General features: G+C 34.3%; 1 protein-coding gene across 1 annotated transcript in view; it reads left to right on the top strand.

The window, feature by feature from the left end:
• Nucleotides 1-5,805, top strand: part of LOC114324168 (pre-mRNA 3' end processing protein WDR33) — a 161,584-nt gene extending 155,779 nt beyond the window's left edge. Inside the window, exon 12 of the mRNA XM_028271920.2 lies at nt 807-5,805. Coding sequence (XP_028127721.2) covers nt 807-1,240 — 434 coding nt within the window. The 3' untranslated portion in view covers nt 1,241-5,805. The remainder of the gene's footprint in view (nt 1-806) is intronic.
• Nucleotides 5,806-18,986: the final 13,181 nt, after the last annotated feature.

Raw genomic sequence — 18,986 nt, 5'->3', positions numbered from 1 at the left:
AAAAAAACATAAGTTAGGTCTGCCACTGTGTTATCGAACACCCTGTAACATTGTAACTAATTTTGTAATGTGAAGCTCAAAGGTAGCTAAAATTTTTGTTATTAACTTTTATTGCTATCTATTACTATAGCGGAGCTATTGAGCTTTACCCTACTAATCAATCACTCTGTAGATAGAATATCGAAACGATTAGGTCTGGATCCCGCGTACCAAAAAAAGTTTACTAATAGCAAGCTGAAAATTTGTTAATATATTAACGGTGTCTAGTCGGACAAACTTTTGTGTATGGGAACACTGGAACAGGGGAAGTCTTAATTGTGGAACGTTATTTTAATTGTGGAACTTGTCATCCTGACAAGTTTATGATTGTGAAAACTATCAGGTTGTTTTTAAGTTCATTCAATAGCAATCTTTTAATATATGAAAACATATTTGTCCGAAAAATATGTTGGTCATTTTAATAAGTCCGACAGGTAAAACATGTCAAATGACAGAAATTATGTTGGTGATAAATAGAAGTCTGATTTTTGCATGAGAGTTTAATGAAAGGGTAACAAATCAATTGGAAGTTCTGTCCGACAAAATACATGGGACGTTTTCGTAGTCTGACGTTCGAAACCTGTAACCTGTTCCACAACTAAACGTCCCCTGTTCAGTTTGTCCAACTAGACACCGTTAAGCTATTAACAACTTTTCAGCTTGCTATTAATAAACTTCTTTTGGTACGCGGGATCCATGCCTAGATTATATACATCAATTCTTTTCAATTTTTATTTCTTAATAACTTAAATATCGTTAAATTTTAGGGAACTGGTCACGAAACGGCAAATTTGGAAATAGTTTCAGGGGTAAAAGATCCGACAAACCCCCTTATAATTCTAGCTTTAGCGGAAGAAAGTTTGGACCCTCAGATAGCCCAGAATGGGACGATACAGACCCTTTCGACGTCATAAGCCAAGAAAAATGGGATAATCGCAGCGATGATGACTTTAACGAAGATTGGGATCTCGATGATGAAGATTTGGATAGCGAAGACTTACTTGACGATGAAGACAATTGGTTAGATAGTCCAAGATTTAGTCGAGGCAGAGGTCGGAGGGATGAGAGAGGAAGAGGTCGAGGAGGAAGATCACGAGGTGGGCGAGGTAGAGGTGGTTTCGGGAGAGGAAGAGGTGATCGCGGGGGTCGAAGAGGCAGCAGAGGTGGAAGGAGAGGTGGAAGCAGGGGAAGATATTCTTAGTGAATTAGATTATAGTTTTCATACAACTGAATGTACATATATCTTGCTTTTCGTCTTGAGTTTTTTGTTTTTAAATGAAATTAGAAACATTTTTAAAAACTTGATATGATTTCAAGTTCCAAGGGATATTTAATGATTTTTATTTAATTTACTTTTAAAAACATAGCTGTGAAGTACTTAAACATTTATGAGATTCATATGAAAAGGGTCAAGCTCAGTTTCATAGGTAGCAATTAATAATCTTCATAGTGGAACTTACTTACTTATCCTCTTCGTTACCACTGGAACATAGGGCATCTACTATCACCCTCCATTTTTGCAAATCTTGTTCTTTTTCTTCTTGTGACTTCTTTCCAGGTTAGGCCGATGTTTTCTGCTTCTTTGATAATTGTTTTCTTCCATATGTACATATTTATCGGCCTCCCTTTTTCTTTTTTCCTGGAGGTTGGAATTCCAATGCTTATTTTGTTATATCTGTATCCGGTCTCCGCAGAGTATGGCCCAACTATTTCCATCTTCTCTTTCTTATTTCTTTATGTATTGGTTCTTATTTAGTTTTTTTTTCATAAGTTTGAGTTTGAATTTTTCATAAGCATTTATTAATGGAGGATTGAATCGTTCCAGTATTGTGTTTTGTTATTCTCCAAGTTCGTGATAAAACCTCACACTCCTAAAATATTGTTAAAAAACTTGCAGATTCTGGTTTTTAAAATTTTGAAATTATGAAAAGTATTGTATCATTTAAATATTCTTCAAACAAATTTTAATATTTTTTATATTATAGCTTTTTTAGTCGTCTTTGTCAATGTTTTCCATCTAGATGAACTTGTTTATAAGTATTCTAAACTTCATTCAATGAAAAAGAAATAAAAGAAATAATAGAGAAACTAAAGAAAAACAAGAGCCCAGGTAAGGAGGACGTAACAGCTGAAATGTTTAAATATGGAGGACCAGTACTAATTAAGCATTTGGAAAAGCTGATAAAAGAAATTTGGGAACAAGAAGACTTACCAAAAGAATGGACTGTAGCCACACTGTGTCCAATTCACAAAAAAGGCGACAAAAGTTTATGCCATAATTACAGGGGAATAGCCCTACTAAACGTTGCATATAAAATACTTGCAGTATATATAAAAGACAAGATAACACAAAAGATAGATAATGACATGGGAGAATATCAATGTGGATTCAGAAGAGGACGCAGCACTGTGGATCAAATTTTCCTGCTGCGTGAAATACAAGCGGAAAGCTACGAATACGGGAAATCTACAATGGCCCCATTCATTGACTTTAAACAAGCTTTTGACAGAGTTAAACGGACAGAAATATACAAAGCACTATGCGAAATTGGAATTAGTAAGAAATTAATAAAGATGGTAAAAGTTACACTCAGAGAAACAGAGAACAGGGTTAAAATAAATGGAAAGGAAACAGACAAGTTTAGGGTCGGTGAAGGGGTACGACAAGGAGACCCACTGTCATCACTGTTGTTCAGTATCCTTCTTGAAATGGTCATCAGAGAAGCCGAAATTAACAGGACAGGACTTGTATACCAACGAAAACACCAATGCTTGGCATTCGCTGATGACATAGTAATGATAGCCAGAAGTAAACAAGAATTAAAAGAAATACTAAAAAGACTAGAGGCGATAGGAAGAAAGAAAGGGATGTACATAAACGAAGAAAAGACTAAATTTATGGAATGGACAGAACGAGAATACACACAAGGACAATATCGGACAATAAACAAAGAGGCAAAAATATATGAATTCAAAGAAGTAGAGAGATTCCAATATCTAGGAGCGACATTCACTAGGAGACCAAATATAAAAGAAGAAATCCAAGCGAGAATTATGGCTGGTAATCGTTGTATCTTTGCTCTAAACAACTTATTAAGAAATAAGAACATATCTAGAGGGGCTAAGATAAGAATATACAAGACAGTGATAAGACCTATAGTCTTGTATGCCAGTGAAACATGGACGATGAACAAATCCGAGCAAGTCATGCTTAAAGTGTGGGAAAGAAAAGTCCTAAGAAAAATATTTGGCGGAAAGATATGGAATGGAATGTGGATAAGAAGACCAAATGTAGAATTGGAGAGGATGTATGGTGAACCAAACATAGTAGGGATCATAAAATCACAAAGACTGAGATGGTTGGGACATATCCAAAGGATGCCAAACACGAGACTTCCCAAAAAATACTAACGGGAGGAATAGGAGGAAAGAAGAAGAAAAGTAGACCGAAAACCAGATGGAAGAAAGATGTTGAAAAAGACATAGAAGAACTGAAAATCACAAATTGGAAAAATAAAGCAGCAAATAGGAGAGATTGGAAAGGAATAGTAAACCAAGCCATGGGCCTTCTAGGCCTGGAGAGCTAAGCTATATATATATATACTTTTCATTCGATAATTATCTATTGCAGTAGTATAAATTCGTCGGCTTAGTGACACAGAAATGTAACTACATTTTGTCTCGTTTTGGGATATGTACACTACTGAACTTACCTTAGTGAGTTCTTTTGAGTGACACCTCTTTCTGAACACCTAAAACCCCAGTGAGGAGTTACGAAAACTCCTCACTACGAAACTCACTAAGGTAAGTTCAGTTTCGTAGATTGAACTTCAAAACGTGAAATGTAGTTACATTTGTGTGTCTCTAAGCCGACGAATTGTAATTTGTAAACAACTTTACTATTTTGCTATTCAACACTGTTTTTACTTAATGTCTTCTATCTAGATGACCTTGTTTATAAGTATTATTGTGGTTTATTTTTCATTTTAATTTATGAGTTAAATTAGTCTCTTATCGAATATAATGAAACACAAACAACACATCAAACTTATTCTGAAAGTATTTCTTGTCATGTTATATTTCATTAGCTTTTGGTGTAATAAACCACAACCTATCAAATTCAATATCAAAATTGGAAATGATTGCGTAACTAAATTATTCCTCCCTTCAGCTAATTTTCAACCCCGTTGAAATTAAACGTAGTTTTTTTATCTAAATACCAACCTGCAATTTCCAAGTAACTCTTTACAATCTTTACCATCTACAAAAATTTAAGGTGGATTTTAGCGTGGAAATACAAGATTATATTGTCGAAATACAAGGCAATAATCAAATTTCTAACTTTGTAAGAAAGGTTAATTTATTGTCTGCTATTATCTTTGCTATTTCTATTGTTGACATTCAAATTTATTGCATTTCCATTTTTGTTGACATTAATTTTGATTTCTAAATAAGAAAAGGCTTCCTTGGCTAACCTTGCTATATGCAACCCGTCATTACATTCCGAATCCGAAAATTGTTCGCGGTGAATAAAATCCTGAACATGTCCAGGATTAGTTTACGTTGCGTCTGAGCCTTGGAAACTAATCTCTAACTTACTCTGAATACGTTTGTATTCGCATCACAGTATTATCTGTGAATTTTCGCATATAATACTGTGATGTTATGCTTTTTCTCATGAGGATCTTTCAGTGCGTCACAGTTTTTCGATTTCTTTCTAACGTGTTAAATTGCATGTGACAGAAAAAACGCACGTCGGTGATTACATTTCGTCGGTGACATTTATAACATTTATTCTAGTTGTCAATAGATGGCGCTATAATCGAAATAAAAATTATTTTCGAATTATATAATATATCTACGAATATAATCTGTACAATTTATAAGACTATACAAATCAAAGAAAATACCATTTTATAAATGCAATAAACAGAATTGATTTGTTTTTATGCCAAATTGCAAATAAAATTTGACAACTGTCAGATTTAACTAAAATGTCATGTCACTAAAATGTATATTATCACGGACTTACCTTTTTTTCTATCATTTGTGACGCACTGAAAAATGCTCATAAAAAGAAGCATATACAAAGTACTTGTGTTTCTTCGAATAAAATTTATTGTGATTTGGTATTCTACAGAATATACCGTACATAAGACAACAATCAAAATTTTATTCAAAGAAAAACAGGTGTTTATTACACTACTATACACGAATGTTCAAAGAGTCTATCGGAATTTTAAAACACATCATGATTGGACTGCCTTCTAGTATGGCATTGTTCTTCTAACTCTTTTCCCTGAAACGGCTTTAGTTTTGTCAGTTTCTGTTATATGTGCTGTGTTTCTTAGTCATAAGGATCTTAAATATAGGAGTGTTATAATTTCTTGTATCTGTTAGGATTGATTTACGTGTCTACTTCTTATCGACCATAATTTATAGAAATTTTGTAATGTTACATAGGTACTTGAAAGCATATTCTATATAATATGTTAGGTAGAGTTTACCACTAATGAGATATAATTGCTTTTTCCTTTGTTTTGTATATTAGAAATCATTAAATGTTTGAGTCAGTTACATCATAAAGTAAAATTTCGCATGTATTGTGATAAAGGTTATTAACCATAATTCCACTTATATATGTTAAAAAGTTCTTCTCTTTTTAATTCTGTTCTTTTTCTTTTTAGTCATTATCAACTGAAATATTATAAATTCAAATTTTTTTAATTGTATTTTGTTTTCGTAAATATAATTAAAATATATAAAGTTTTTTTATTAAACTTACATTTTTTTCCGATTATTTAACTATGCAAAAGTAACAGATATATTTGAATTAAGAATTTGATGATCGGAAAGCCAGAAATGAAGTTCCAACACGTTGCTACAACCGTTAGGTTGAGCTTCACTTTCACTTTGGAAATAACCCAGTAAGTCCTTCCAAATGTCTGTTGCATCTGCTATGGTGTAGGTATTTCTCTGGCATTTATCCAAAGCTGTTGCAAGAACTTTCAGCTTTGCGTTACACTGTATACACTGCAACTATCCACTAGAAATTAAAATAGAACCGAAGATACCAATATGAAATTATATTATAATAAAGCAGAACTTAAAGCTTTCGACCTATCCTGAAAAACTGAATAGCGAATGTAATTTACATAATATCACGTGGTATAAGGAAACGAAACAGTTAAACACTCGTTGCATGTGCGCGCAGGTCGCGTCTTCGCGGGAATCCCATAGGTGTGCCAGTTGAGGTTTATGGAAATCCCCGTTAGAAATCCAGTGAAGTACGTAATTATTTTAAAACGTTTTTTTGTTTTAAAACAGTGGTTTTTTTAGATGAAAAAAAAAACTGTTTTAAAACAAAAAACATTGTTTTTAAACAAAAAAAAAACATGTTTTTTGTTTTTTTCTTAAAAAACCAATTTTTGTCCAACCCTGCACGTGTCCAATATAACCGTAGCCTTAGGAGTATCTCTGTGGGAACGAACTGCGGTCGTGCGAAGCAGGACAAAGGTGGAAGATGTAATTGGAAGAATTCATCATCACGTAGCGCTACAACCCTGGGTGGGTCCTGGCTGACTGTACAACTTTCTTCCAATTTGTTCGGTCTTCCATCAATTCTAGGGTCAAATAGGATGTTCATTTTTCGGAGACCTGCTTGGATTTTATCTCTCCATCGCATTCTCGGACGTCCGAGTGGTCTTTTGCCTGTAGGAATCTCCTCCCATACCAGTCTTACAAGTCTCAATTGGAAGAATTGCGAAAATGAAATGGAACTGGGTAGGACACGTGGCACGACAAAACATCGAAAGGTGGACGAGAAACATTGTACATTGGAGACCACGCGAGCATAGTCGTAGTAGAGGAAGACCACATAAACGATGGCTAGACGACATCATTGCAAAAATGGGGAGAAACTGGCACCAAATAGCACAAAACAGAGAAGAATGGAGAACTCAATGGGGAGGGCTTTGTCCAGGAGTGGATGCAAACAGGCTGAAGAAGAAGAGAAAATTACGAATAAGACATTTTTTTTAAAACAAAATGGCGGGAAAAAATTGAAAATATTAATCAAAACGCAATTTTTATGTCAAATTTGGTAGTTTAAGATCGCTGATTACAAATCTAATATTATTTTGTTAAAAAACAAAATGGTGGATCCAATGTGGCCGAAAGAAATTCGGAAATATTATTTTAAATGCTTATTTAAAACAAGATGGTGTATGAGAATAACCCTTTTTTGGAAGCAACAATACAGGCTGGGGAGAACGTGCTTACATGCGCCAACAGAACGGACTGTGACTTGTCTGGAGATGAAACAAAACAACACCAGACGCGTCTGGAGGATGATTCGGAAGCATACTAAGACTTAAAGTCTCAGAAAAGCTTTCTAAAAAGATCAAAATCCCTCCCCGAAGCACCTGAAATGCGCCGATTGAATCCATGGCAAGCTACCGGAAGCATACTAAGACTTAAAGTCTCAGAAAAGCTTTCTAAAAAGATCAAAATCCCTCCCCGAAGCACCTGAAATGCGCCGATTGAATCCATGGCAAGCTACCCTAACACATCTGCCCCTTCAGATAAAATGGCCGCTGGACACAAATTGCCTTATCCGACATGGAGAACGATAAACAGACTAAGAACTGCATCTCACGTTATGCTAGTAACCTAAAAAAATTAGGAAACAGTGACTGTGGTGGTTCAGAGTAGTAACCACTTGCTAAAATGAGATAGACCTGCACAGATAAAGCGTGAGATAGACCTAGCGTAGTCGCCTGAAATTTTTGGCGAACACAATTTGACGTTAAACATATGATACACATGACATATTTGACCTTAATATAATAATTTTATTTACCATTTTCGATAAAATTTATTATACAAACAATAAGTTCGACTAGTTCGATTGTAAAATAAACGTCAAATTAAAAATCGGATATTTGAAAGTTCTCTGAAGAAAATATCAACTTTAAGGGTTTTCTTCACTTTTTCGTTATAGTTTAATTGTCGGTGTTAACATTAATTAAGTGTACATCGAAAGCAATTGTGCAGTGTGAATTATTATTACCAGTGTTGTTCTGAAGCTATTTCCTTGTGGCATTTTTATAATCAACTATTTTTAATGGGAAATAAGCCACAATTTTACCAAAAAAATGATTTTATTAACGTTTCGACGCCCAAGTCGGGTGTCCTTGTCAAAATACAACTTTATAAATAGTATTTTGTATTTTGACAACGACACCTGACTTGGGCGTCGAAACGTTAAGAAAATCATTTTTTTGGTAAAATTGTGGCTTATTTCCCATTAAAAATAGTTGATTATTATTACCAGATTTTAACATTAGCTGGGTCTATTGAACTATTAATTTTGTGGTGTTTGTGTGTGTGGTGTGTAATAGATGACGATAGGAATATACCACCAGATCGGAGAAGGAAAGAAAGTCAGTATGATAATATAAATAATAAAAATCAAAACGGCAATAATAAGGTAAGCGAAATATCTAAAGTTGTCATATTTCGCCGCTACGGGCGCTGGCGTAGGTTCGTGTACCTCCACCATGTTCACACACGGAGCGAATAGAACACATTAAGGTGTTTTTTGGAATATTTTCTTCAAAAGTTGAATAGCTACATCTTAACAATTGCAGATAATCGCAAAAAATCAAGTATACGGTTTGTTTGATCCAGCAGTTTATTAAACTACACAAAGTAAAATAAATTTTTACAAATATTCTGAGAATACAATGTTTTCATTTTGCATGATCAATATATCAAAACTGTTGGCAAAAATGTTTTCGCTAAGATTTAGTAAAAATGCAAAGAATTTATAAATGCGATGGAATACTTTTGTCATTCTACTATTATAACTATATAAAATGAGCGTTTAATGCCCACATTTCCCAATATTTTCTGGACCATAGGTACAACTTAATTGTTTTAAGTTTTGCAGTGAAGTCATTAAAAATGGCGAATTGGGGCTATTTTCTAAGAAAATTTTAAACGGAATCATATTTGAAAGCTCTTTTGTCATTCGCAGAGTGTTCCTCGATTTTTATTTAACGATTCTGTTGCACCGTTTCAAAATGGCAAAAGCAGGTCGATTATTTTTACAGTTTTCCTCATACTAATAGAATTGATGTGTATATTTACTGACGTCAGTAAAAACACATATGAAAAATGAGAAAAAAAAGTATGCCGTCACCAACATTTTTCCTAAATTGCAATATATGGTTGATAACACACTTGAAAGTTGATGTGTTATGCAATATATTCGTAGAAATAAGTTATCCCTTAAAGAGAGGGCCAATTTAATATAATTTTTACAATTGTCACCATTTTGAAACGGCGCTACAGAATTGCACAAAAACTAGTAACATACTAAGTGACATAAGACATTTCAAAATATGTATCTTATGCCATACTATATTGTCCTTTAAACGTTGGTCTTTTTGTCTAGCAGTGTGGGCTGCGAAGCTCCGTTTAAGTTTGGAAACTTTTGTTATTATGTCCTCGACTATTGTTTTTGATCTTACCTAGTCGTTCCTTTTTTATCTGACAGTCGTATACCTAAAATTGCTCTTTCCATTGCTATTTCTGTTGCGGCTAGTTTATTCATATTTACCTTGGTTAGTGTCCAGGTTTGACATCCATATGTCATGATGATAGGAAGGATGCACTGGTTGAACACTTTGCTCCTCAAGTATTGGGGTATTTTGCGGTTCTTAAGAATCCAACTAAGTTTTCCAAATCCTGCCCAGGCTAGTCTTGTTCTCCTAGGAATTTCCGCACTTTGGTTCTCTTTGTGAAGTTTCAGGATTTGGCCTACGTAGATATATTCCTGGACTTTTTCTATCTCACTGCCATTTATAGTTATACGTCTGGGGTCATCTGTGTTTGTCATTATTTTTATTTTTCTCATGTTCATTTTTAGACCGAAGTATTGGGAGCTGCCTGCGATTTCCTCAATCATAATTTGCAGTTCCTCGAATGAGCTCGCTATAATCACAATGTCGTCAGCGAATCTGAGGTGGTTTAGCTCGTTGCCATTAACGTTAATGCCATAGGTTGACCAATTTGTCGTTTTGAAGACGTCTTCTAGGGCTAGGTTGAAAAGCTTTGGCGATATTACGTCTCCTTGTCTCACGCCTCTCTTAATGGGGATGGGATTTGTATTTTCGTCCAGTTGTACTATCATAGTTGCATTTTCATATAAACCTACGTGCATAGAAATCGGCCCACTTAAAAATTTGGTCATTTTTGATGCCTCGTATTTTCTAAACCTGTTGGCCGATTTAAGTGATTTTTTGAACATGTTATAGCCCGATTCTTAAACAATACCACTGTAATAATATTGTTGCTAAACAGGTAAATTGTCATTGTATACCGGGTGCACCAATCAAACTGTGTTTTTTTCTCAAAGTTCGCATCACCCTGTGAAATATTGTAGCATTTATAAAATACTGAAATTAAAATCCAACTATAGCCTCAGGTTTTCTTAACATTCTGTTTTTTGATTCATTCGTTTATGTTGGATAATAAAAAAGTTAGGTACTTTAACAACTAGACCTGTTCTTCATCAATACACGGTGTTTCTAAATAAATGCGACAAACTTTAAGGGGTATGACCGATCATATTACCAGTATGTACGCCAATGGTGAATTTTAAATTCTTAATTTTGTGTAAAAAAATACGCAATAACTATCTCTTAAAACCTACCAAATTTCATTTTCATATCTCAACTGGTTTTAAAGCAATAAATAAATCGTCAGTTTGTAAGAAAAATTCAACATCCCGTATCTCGGAAACGAAACATTTGCGGACATACGTTTATAAAGCCAACTGTCATTATTTTTTCATGCAGAATTACCCCTTAAAGTTTGTCGCACTTATTTAGAAACACCGTGTATTGATGAAGAACATGTCTAGTTGTTAAAGTATCTAACTTTTTTATTATCCAACATAAACGAATGAATCAAAAAACAGAATGTTAAGAAAACCAGATGATATAGTTGGGCTTTAATTTCAGTATTTTATATATACTGTAGAGTATTCCACAGGGTGATGCGAACTTTGAGGAAAAAACACAGTTTGATTGGTACACCCGTTATACAATGAAAATTGTTATACAAACAATCCGTTGAGAAAAAGCAACAATATTACTACGGTGGTATTGTTAAAGAATCGGGCTATAACATGTTCAAGAAATCACTTAAATCGGCCAACAGGTTTAGGAAATATGAGTCATCAAAAATGACCAAATTTTTAAGTGGGCCGATTTCTATGCACGTAAGTTTATACTATGTATTAGTTGCCTATATCTCGAATCTATTTTACAATTATTAATAGTTTGTTCTCTGGTCCACATCTCGATGCTATCAAAAGTCTTTTCATAGTCTACAAAGGCAAGAAATACGGGTAGTTGGTATTCATTTGCCTTCTCCATCAGCGTTCTCATTGTCAGCAGATGGTCTGACGTACTATATCCTTTGCGGAAGCCAGCCTGTTCCACCGGTTGGTAATTGTCCATTTTGTAGGTCAACCGGTTGTTAATAATCCTCATATAGTTTGTATACTTTACTGAGTAACGATATAGGTCTACAATTCTGTAGGTCGAAAGGAGGCTATAATTAGCTAACCTTAGCTTGGTACCATCTTTTTATTTCAGTACTTAAATTACGTCTCAACAGCTACTGAACTAATTTTTCTTCGTTATTGATATTTTATGGACTTAGGTCTTTAAATATTTATTATTCTTGATATAGTAGTCATGTTGTGACTGGCTGATTGACATAAAGTCCATGCCATTAAAAAAATCTGTAGGTCACATTTGTCCCATTTTTTGTGTAAGAGTTAAGACTTTCGTTCCAGTTTTAGGGATCTTGCTATTATGGAGACATTTATTAAATGACTCTGTTTTATTATAGATATCGTAACTGTTTTGCTTGTTTTCAAGAGCTCGGCAATTATACCGTCGTGTCCTGGAGCTTTATTATTTTTTAGTTCTTTTAAAGCTCTTTCTATTTCGAATCCCTTTATATTTGGTAGTGCATACTTCTGATCTCACGTTTCTTATTTTTCTTTTGACGTTCTCCTTTGTTGATTCATTAGGCTAGCTTTGTGAGCTGTACAAGGTTTTGTAGAAGTCTTCGACTATTTTTCTTATTTTATATTTGTTCTTCTCTTCCTTGTTATTTACGTCTTAATTTGATGATTCTTTGAACACCCTGTGCGAGACTTAAGACATTTTAAGCCTTGGTTTTTTTCAATGACTCGCTCTATTGAGTTCTCATTTAATTTTTGTTTTTTCTAATTGTTTTATTAAGTTCTATGTATTCTTGAGTATGGCGTTTGTTTTGCGCTAGTAGTTGTCTTCTTTCCGTCATTAGTTCTTTAGTTTCGTTGCTTATTTTGTCTTCTTTGGTCCTTGTTTTCTTTGCGACCTGTAGTCCGGCTTCGAAAAGGTTCTTATAAGAACCTTCTCGAAAAATATCAATAAAAACTAAAAATTCAGAATACACAAAAAATAAACTGGCAAAAGTGGAAGTCTAATTGTTATGTGTAGCCCACCTGTTTTTCACTGTACCATTGAACACTGAACATGTACTCAACTGAACCATAATTTTGAAGTCACTCCATCTTTTGAGCAGTCGACTGATACTTCTACCGATTGGTGATTTATCTCTTGCCATTTTGACCACACGGGTCTCCCCCATTCTGCTTAGTTGGTTATTCCATTCTTTTTTTTTTCTATTTTTTGTTTAGTGTATTTGTTTATACACTGTAGTTACATTTTCTTTTAATGTCTTCACTCCTCTTGCGATCTCTCAGTGTATTTCCTGTAATTCTTCTCAGTGCTCTTATCTCTGCTGTTTCCAGTAGTCTTTATGTTGTGCCTGTATCGGGTCTTGTTTCTGATGCATACGACATTATTGGTCTTACACTGGCTTAATAAAATCTTAAATTCATCTCAGTGTTAATATGTCCGTTTTGCCATATGGTGTTATTAGGGCATCCTGCCAGTCTATTTGCTTTTTGCATTTGACCTTTCACTTCTTTATCCAGGTCTCCGTAGCTGGACAGTGTAATTCCAAGTTAATTTATTTCCAGTACTAATCACAGTTCAGTATTGATGCCAGGCACCACATTTCAAACACTTCAAGTTTGTTAATGGAGCTGGCCTTTAACGTCCATGCTTCCATTCCGTATAAGAGCACAGGCCAAACCTAACACTTTAGCATCTTGTATCGGAGGTTGAAATCCAACTTGCCATCATTCAGAAATTTTCTCTTTATTTCATTCTCAGAGTCTCGACCTTCGTTCAGAAGTGTTCTTTACTAATTACTATTGTTTTAGTTTTCTGAGATGAAATTGTCATATTGAATTCTTTTGCTCTTATATTAAATCTGTGCACTAATCTTTGCAGACTATCTTCATCTCAAGTTATCAATATTGCGTCGTCTGCGTAACAGAGTATTTTTACTTCGTTGTTTCCCGTTCTGTATCCTCTTCCTTTGTTGACGCGCTTGATGATTTCATCTATGATTAAATTAAAGAGCACAGGGCTCAATGAGTCTCCATGTCATATTCCGCTGTCTATGTTTATATGGTCTGTAAGTTGTCGATATATTCTGACTTTCATTTTATTGTTTTGGTAGATGATTTTAAGATATCTAGGGGAACTTCTATATAATAGAGAAGATGGATTACATCTTTTAGTTTTACTCTGTTAAATGCTTTCTTCAAGTCAATCAGATATAGAAATGCTGGTCCATTATACTCTTAATGATTTCTCAGTAATTTGCTTGATGACGAATATTGCATCTGTACACGATCTTCCAGTAACGAAAACCCTGTTATTCATCTCCTAAACTTATCCTCTGATTCATTAGTTATTGTAAAATTTTAGTTTAAGTTTTAGGGTAGTATTTAACAAGTTGATACATCTGTAGTTTTTGGCTATTCTTATCTCCTTTTTTGAATAGTAGACTTAGTTCGCTCGTTCTCCATTCTTTCCGGATTTTATAATTTTGTTAATTATTCTGTCATAGACCTGGATCCCGCTTACCAAAAAAAGTTGATTAATAGCAAGTTGAAAATTTGTTAATAGCTTAACGGTGTCTAGTCGGTCAAACTTTGATGCATGGGAACACTGGAACAGGGGAAGTTTTACTTGTGGAACAGGTTAAAAATTTGGAACGTCAGACTACCAAAACGTTCCATGTATTTTGTCGGACAGAATTTCCAATTGATTTGTTACCATTTCATTAAACTCTCATGCAAAAATCAGACTGGTGTTTATCACCAACTGGAAATTTTCATGAGTGGAACACGAAGAACATGTCAAATGACAGGAATCATGTTGGTTAGTAATAGCAGTCTGATTTTTGCTAAGAGTTTAATGAAAGGGTAATAAATCAATTGGATGTTCTGTCCGACAAAATACATGGGACGTTTTCGTAATCTGACGTTCCAAATTTTTAAACTGTTCCACAATAATTAAAATTTCCCTGTTCCAGTGTTTCCGTACATCAAAGTTTGTCCGACTAGGCACCGTTAAGCTATTAACAAATTTTCAGCTTGCTTAAAATCAACTTTTTTTTGGTACGCGGGATACAGGCCTATCATTGCTGTTCCACAATATTTCAGTAATTTGTTTGGTATTCTCCACAATATTCACCTGCAGCTTTTCTGTTCTTCAGCTTTTTAAGTGTTTCTCGAACTTCCTGTGTACTTATATTAACTTCTTCATTTGTGGTAATTTCTGGTTCTAACGTCATTTGTTCTTCCTCCGTCTAGAGGTTTTTGGATAGTCAATCCATGTATCTTTTTCTATGTGTTTTGGCTCGACTAGGTCCTTTACCTCCGTTATATGACAGCTTATAAAGCGCTTTATTTCCTTTTGCAGACCACAAAAATCATGTTCTATTTCTTTCGAAGAATGTTACCAGTGATCATTTTTTATTCTTCTTACAAGTGTTTTCTGTCTTATTGTCTTGTAATTATCGTACGTCTAATGTGTCTTGGTTGGCATGTATTTCAGATAAGTATTTTTCTTTTCTTTGCATTTTCCTTCACTTCTGTAGGACCATGTGTAAAACCATGGAAGTTTTTTCGCAAAGAACTTCCTCGGCTGAGGCCAAGATATTAGACTTGTTTGCCCAGCTTTCTTCGAGTCCATCACTTTCTGTGATATTATGTTTCTGCTTCTTTCTGTGATTCTTTTTTGGAATAGGGATCTTGTGAAGTCTTAAAATAAACTTTCGACTTTTATATTGGTGGTGTATTCTGGTGTTTTGTTTATCACATATATATATATATATATATATATATATATATATATATATATATATATATATATATATATATTGATGCACGTTAAGTTGTGACTTCCGGTATACAGAAGAGGCTGTCCGACTTCCACCTTTTCTACTAGGAATTATTTTTTAAAAATTGTGTATTTGGTAAAAGGGGGGCTTATAAAATGGGTCTACCTATTGAGGGGAAAGGATTTACCAAAATAAATTTTGTATATATATACGTATATACCGAAGCGTACAGCATACGTTATGGCTTCCATATATAGGGTAGTTCAAGGCGCGTTGTCACTTCCAGCGGTGTTGTCATATTTTGGAAGTCACAACGACTCGTCTGCTAGATTTACCTCCTATTTTGAGCGTAATGTGTGATCTTTTGAAACTTTTACTGTGAATACAGTTGTCTGTGTTTTAAAGTTGTCTATTTAAATTAAAATATTGATATTCTTTTGATTATACAGGTTTACAAAAAAATACATTTCGGACTATTTGACGAAACCATATGACTAGGGGGGTTTTTGGGGTCGCTGGTTACGAATCCGGGGTTCGCTAACCTCTATCACGTCAGGTAAAGGTTATTTCAAGGACAAATCAAGATAAATCGACAGTCGCTCTGAAAAAGTATATTAGGAGGTTTTTGGGGTCGCTTATAGCGAATCCAGGATCGGCTGACCTCTATCACGTCTAGCTGAAGGTCATTTCGAGGTCAAATCAAGATAAATCAAAACAATCGCTGTGAAAAAGTATATTAGGGTGTTTTTGGAGTCCCTGATCACAAAACTGGGGCCCGTTGAGCTCAACCACGTCAGGTAAAGGCCATTTCAAGGTCAAATAAATTTTGTTAACTCCTCCTGATTTGAACTTGAAATGACCTTTACATGACGTGGTAGAGCTCAACGGACCGCAGTTTTCATGATCAGCGACCCCAAAACTCCCTATACTTTCAGAGCAATTGTGTCAATTTATGTTGAATTGACTTTAAAATGACGTTGAACTAGACGAGATAGAGGTCAGCGGACTCCGGATTTGTCTTCAGCGACCCCAAGAACCCTCTAATAAACTTTTTCAGAGCGACTGTCGATTTATCTTGATTTGACCTTGAAATTACCTTTACCTGACGCGATAGAGGTGAGCAGACCCCGGATTTGTGATCAGCCACTCCAAAAACCCCCTTGTCATATGGTTTCGTCAAATTGTCCGAAATTTAGTTTTTTTTTTTTGTAAACCTGTGTTATTTATGATAATATGATTGATATTTATTTTACAAAAATACTAATATATTATTATTGCTGTAAAATGGATTTATTTTAATTAATTAAAAAAGTGTTAATAGTAAGTCATTTATTTATGAAAATTATATCAAAAATGTTAATAAATAAATTTGAACTTATAGAAAATTTTAATATTTTAGATTTTATTACAGGCACCGTCCTTTTAATTTTTGATGTACCAATAATAATATGTAATCAAAAATTAAATGGCTAAACCCTCCAGGTGGGGATTAGCCGCTAAAAAGCTATCTAGATCCATCTTTTTGGAGCAGATTTTTCCCAATCTGCTACTCGATACTATTGACTATGCTTCTCCATTTCTTTCTATCCTCTTTTGTTTTTCTGCTAGTCTCTAATTCCTGCCCTATATAAATCTTCCTTTAATTCTTGTAACCATTTATTCTAGTTCCTCCGCGTCTCCTTCTAACTCCGGGTCTCCATTGTAAAATTGAGTTTATAGTTGTTGCGCTACCTGCTCTACATATATGCCCCAACAATCCAACTCTGTGCCCAAATCTGAAAATCTGGAATAATATCTACCCGGGTCGAAACATTTTTTTTTAATATATGAAAATAGTTATTTATGAAACGGAGCGAGTGCTATACATCGCGAAGTTCGCAAAAAGTACTTCACGCACAATTTCATACAATATTTTATCTACGATAAACAAATAAAAATACTGTAACTCTTCGTCACTGGAATTCATTTCTATTCTACAATTGTTAGAACTTTGACATATAAAAATTCTAATTTCTTTCAAACCACAAAACTGTCAAATTTTTTTTTGTAATTTATTGCTCATTATGTCATCACCTCTCTTGTGCTCTGCACAAGAGGTCTAAGGTTAGAGCTAAGAATAAGGTTGGCTAGGTGCTACGTTTTCTCGACTCTGTTTTACGGAATGGAAGCTTGGACCTTGAATGCGGCATCAATGAAAAAACTGGAATCATTCGAGATGTGGGTATATAGAAGAATTCTAAAAATATCATGGACAGAACACGTCACAAACAAAGAGGTTCTGAGAAAGGTGAATAAAGAAATGGAAGTCTTAAATACAATTAAAACCAGAAAATTGGAATATCTCGGACATATTACACGTGGAGAGAGATACAACTTTCTCCAACTCATTATGCAGGGAAAGATTCAAGGAAAAAGAAGCATAGGGAGACGCAGAATATCGTGGTTGCGCAACCTGAGAGAATGGTACGGATGTACATCAAACGAACTTTTCAGAGCAGCCGTCTCCAAGGTCCGAATAGCTATGATGATTGCCGACCTCCTTCGCGGAGATGGCACTTGAAGAAAAAGAAGATGTCATCACCATGAAACGCGAAAGTTAAGAAAGAATATTTGATTATATGAAAGTGTGTCAAAAGCAGTGAGAAAAAGTAAATCCCATTTAAAATACATTGTTACTTCATGCTTACTTTAAAGCACTGCTATCTATAATGACAGTTTTCACAAACTAAAAATTTATATATAATATGACATAGAGTAGACAAAAGTCATTTATTAATTATTAATTGATTATAGTCAGAAGAAAATTAGATCATGCACCCCTTGTTCTTTATAATTGTTAACATACTAAATTACATATCCAATAATTATTGTTATCCATTAAATAGATCGATGCAGATCGGCCTTATATCGGATCCTCTTCTATTAGTCCGTTCTCTGACGGTAAAATATTGCAAAACCCGTAAATTTTAAAAAACGACTTAAGATTGACATGAAATTTGGCATACACATAGGTAACATATCAAAGAAGAAAATTGATATTGTGCCGATGTTTTCTTTTGCCATGGGGGTGACTTTCACCTCGTCTAGGGATGAAAAAATATACGTTTAAAATAAGTCCGGAAATGGATTAACTGACTAATTCTAAGGAACTATTGTTCTTTTTTCAACAAAAAAAAACACATTTTAACGGTTTTTTTGCAATTAACTCAAAAAGTAAGTACTTTATCGAAAAAAACATTCTTAAGAAAAATACAGCCCATAAAAAAATGGTGTACTTATGTATGAGATCCCTAGACCCAGTAAAAGAAGAGTTGTAACTAATGACAAATAGGTTCATACACGTCAAATTTCAAATTGAATATTCCAACGTGAAGTGTCAAAAACTAAAGCACTTTTTGGGGAACACTCATTACAACTTTTTTGTAGTGTTTAAAAAAAGGTTAAAAAGTTTTTAGCATTAAATTAAGGAAGTTAGCAAATAAAATTTATCGTCACCACTTCACAAGTTGATTTACTCGTGTATGTATTGTTTATAAATATGATCTGTAAGCTTCATTGGTTCAAAGTGCTTATTTTTGAAGGGTATGTAATTGAAAGGGATTGAACTAGTCACTAAC

This window comes from Diabrotica virgifera, chromosome 1 (genome assembly GCF_917563875.1).
Source record: "Diabrotica virgifera virgifera chromosome 1, PGI_DIABVI_V3a".
Classification (NCBI taxonomy): domain Eukaryota; kingdom Metazoa; phylum Arthropoda; class Insecta; order Coleoptera; family Chrysomelidae; genus Diabrotica; species Diabrotica virgifera.
Note: the sequence above shows the minus strand (reverse complement) of the source record. Positions and strands in the feature narration are given on the sequence as shown.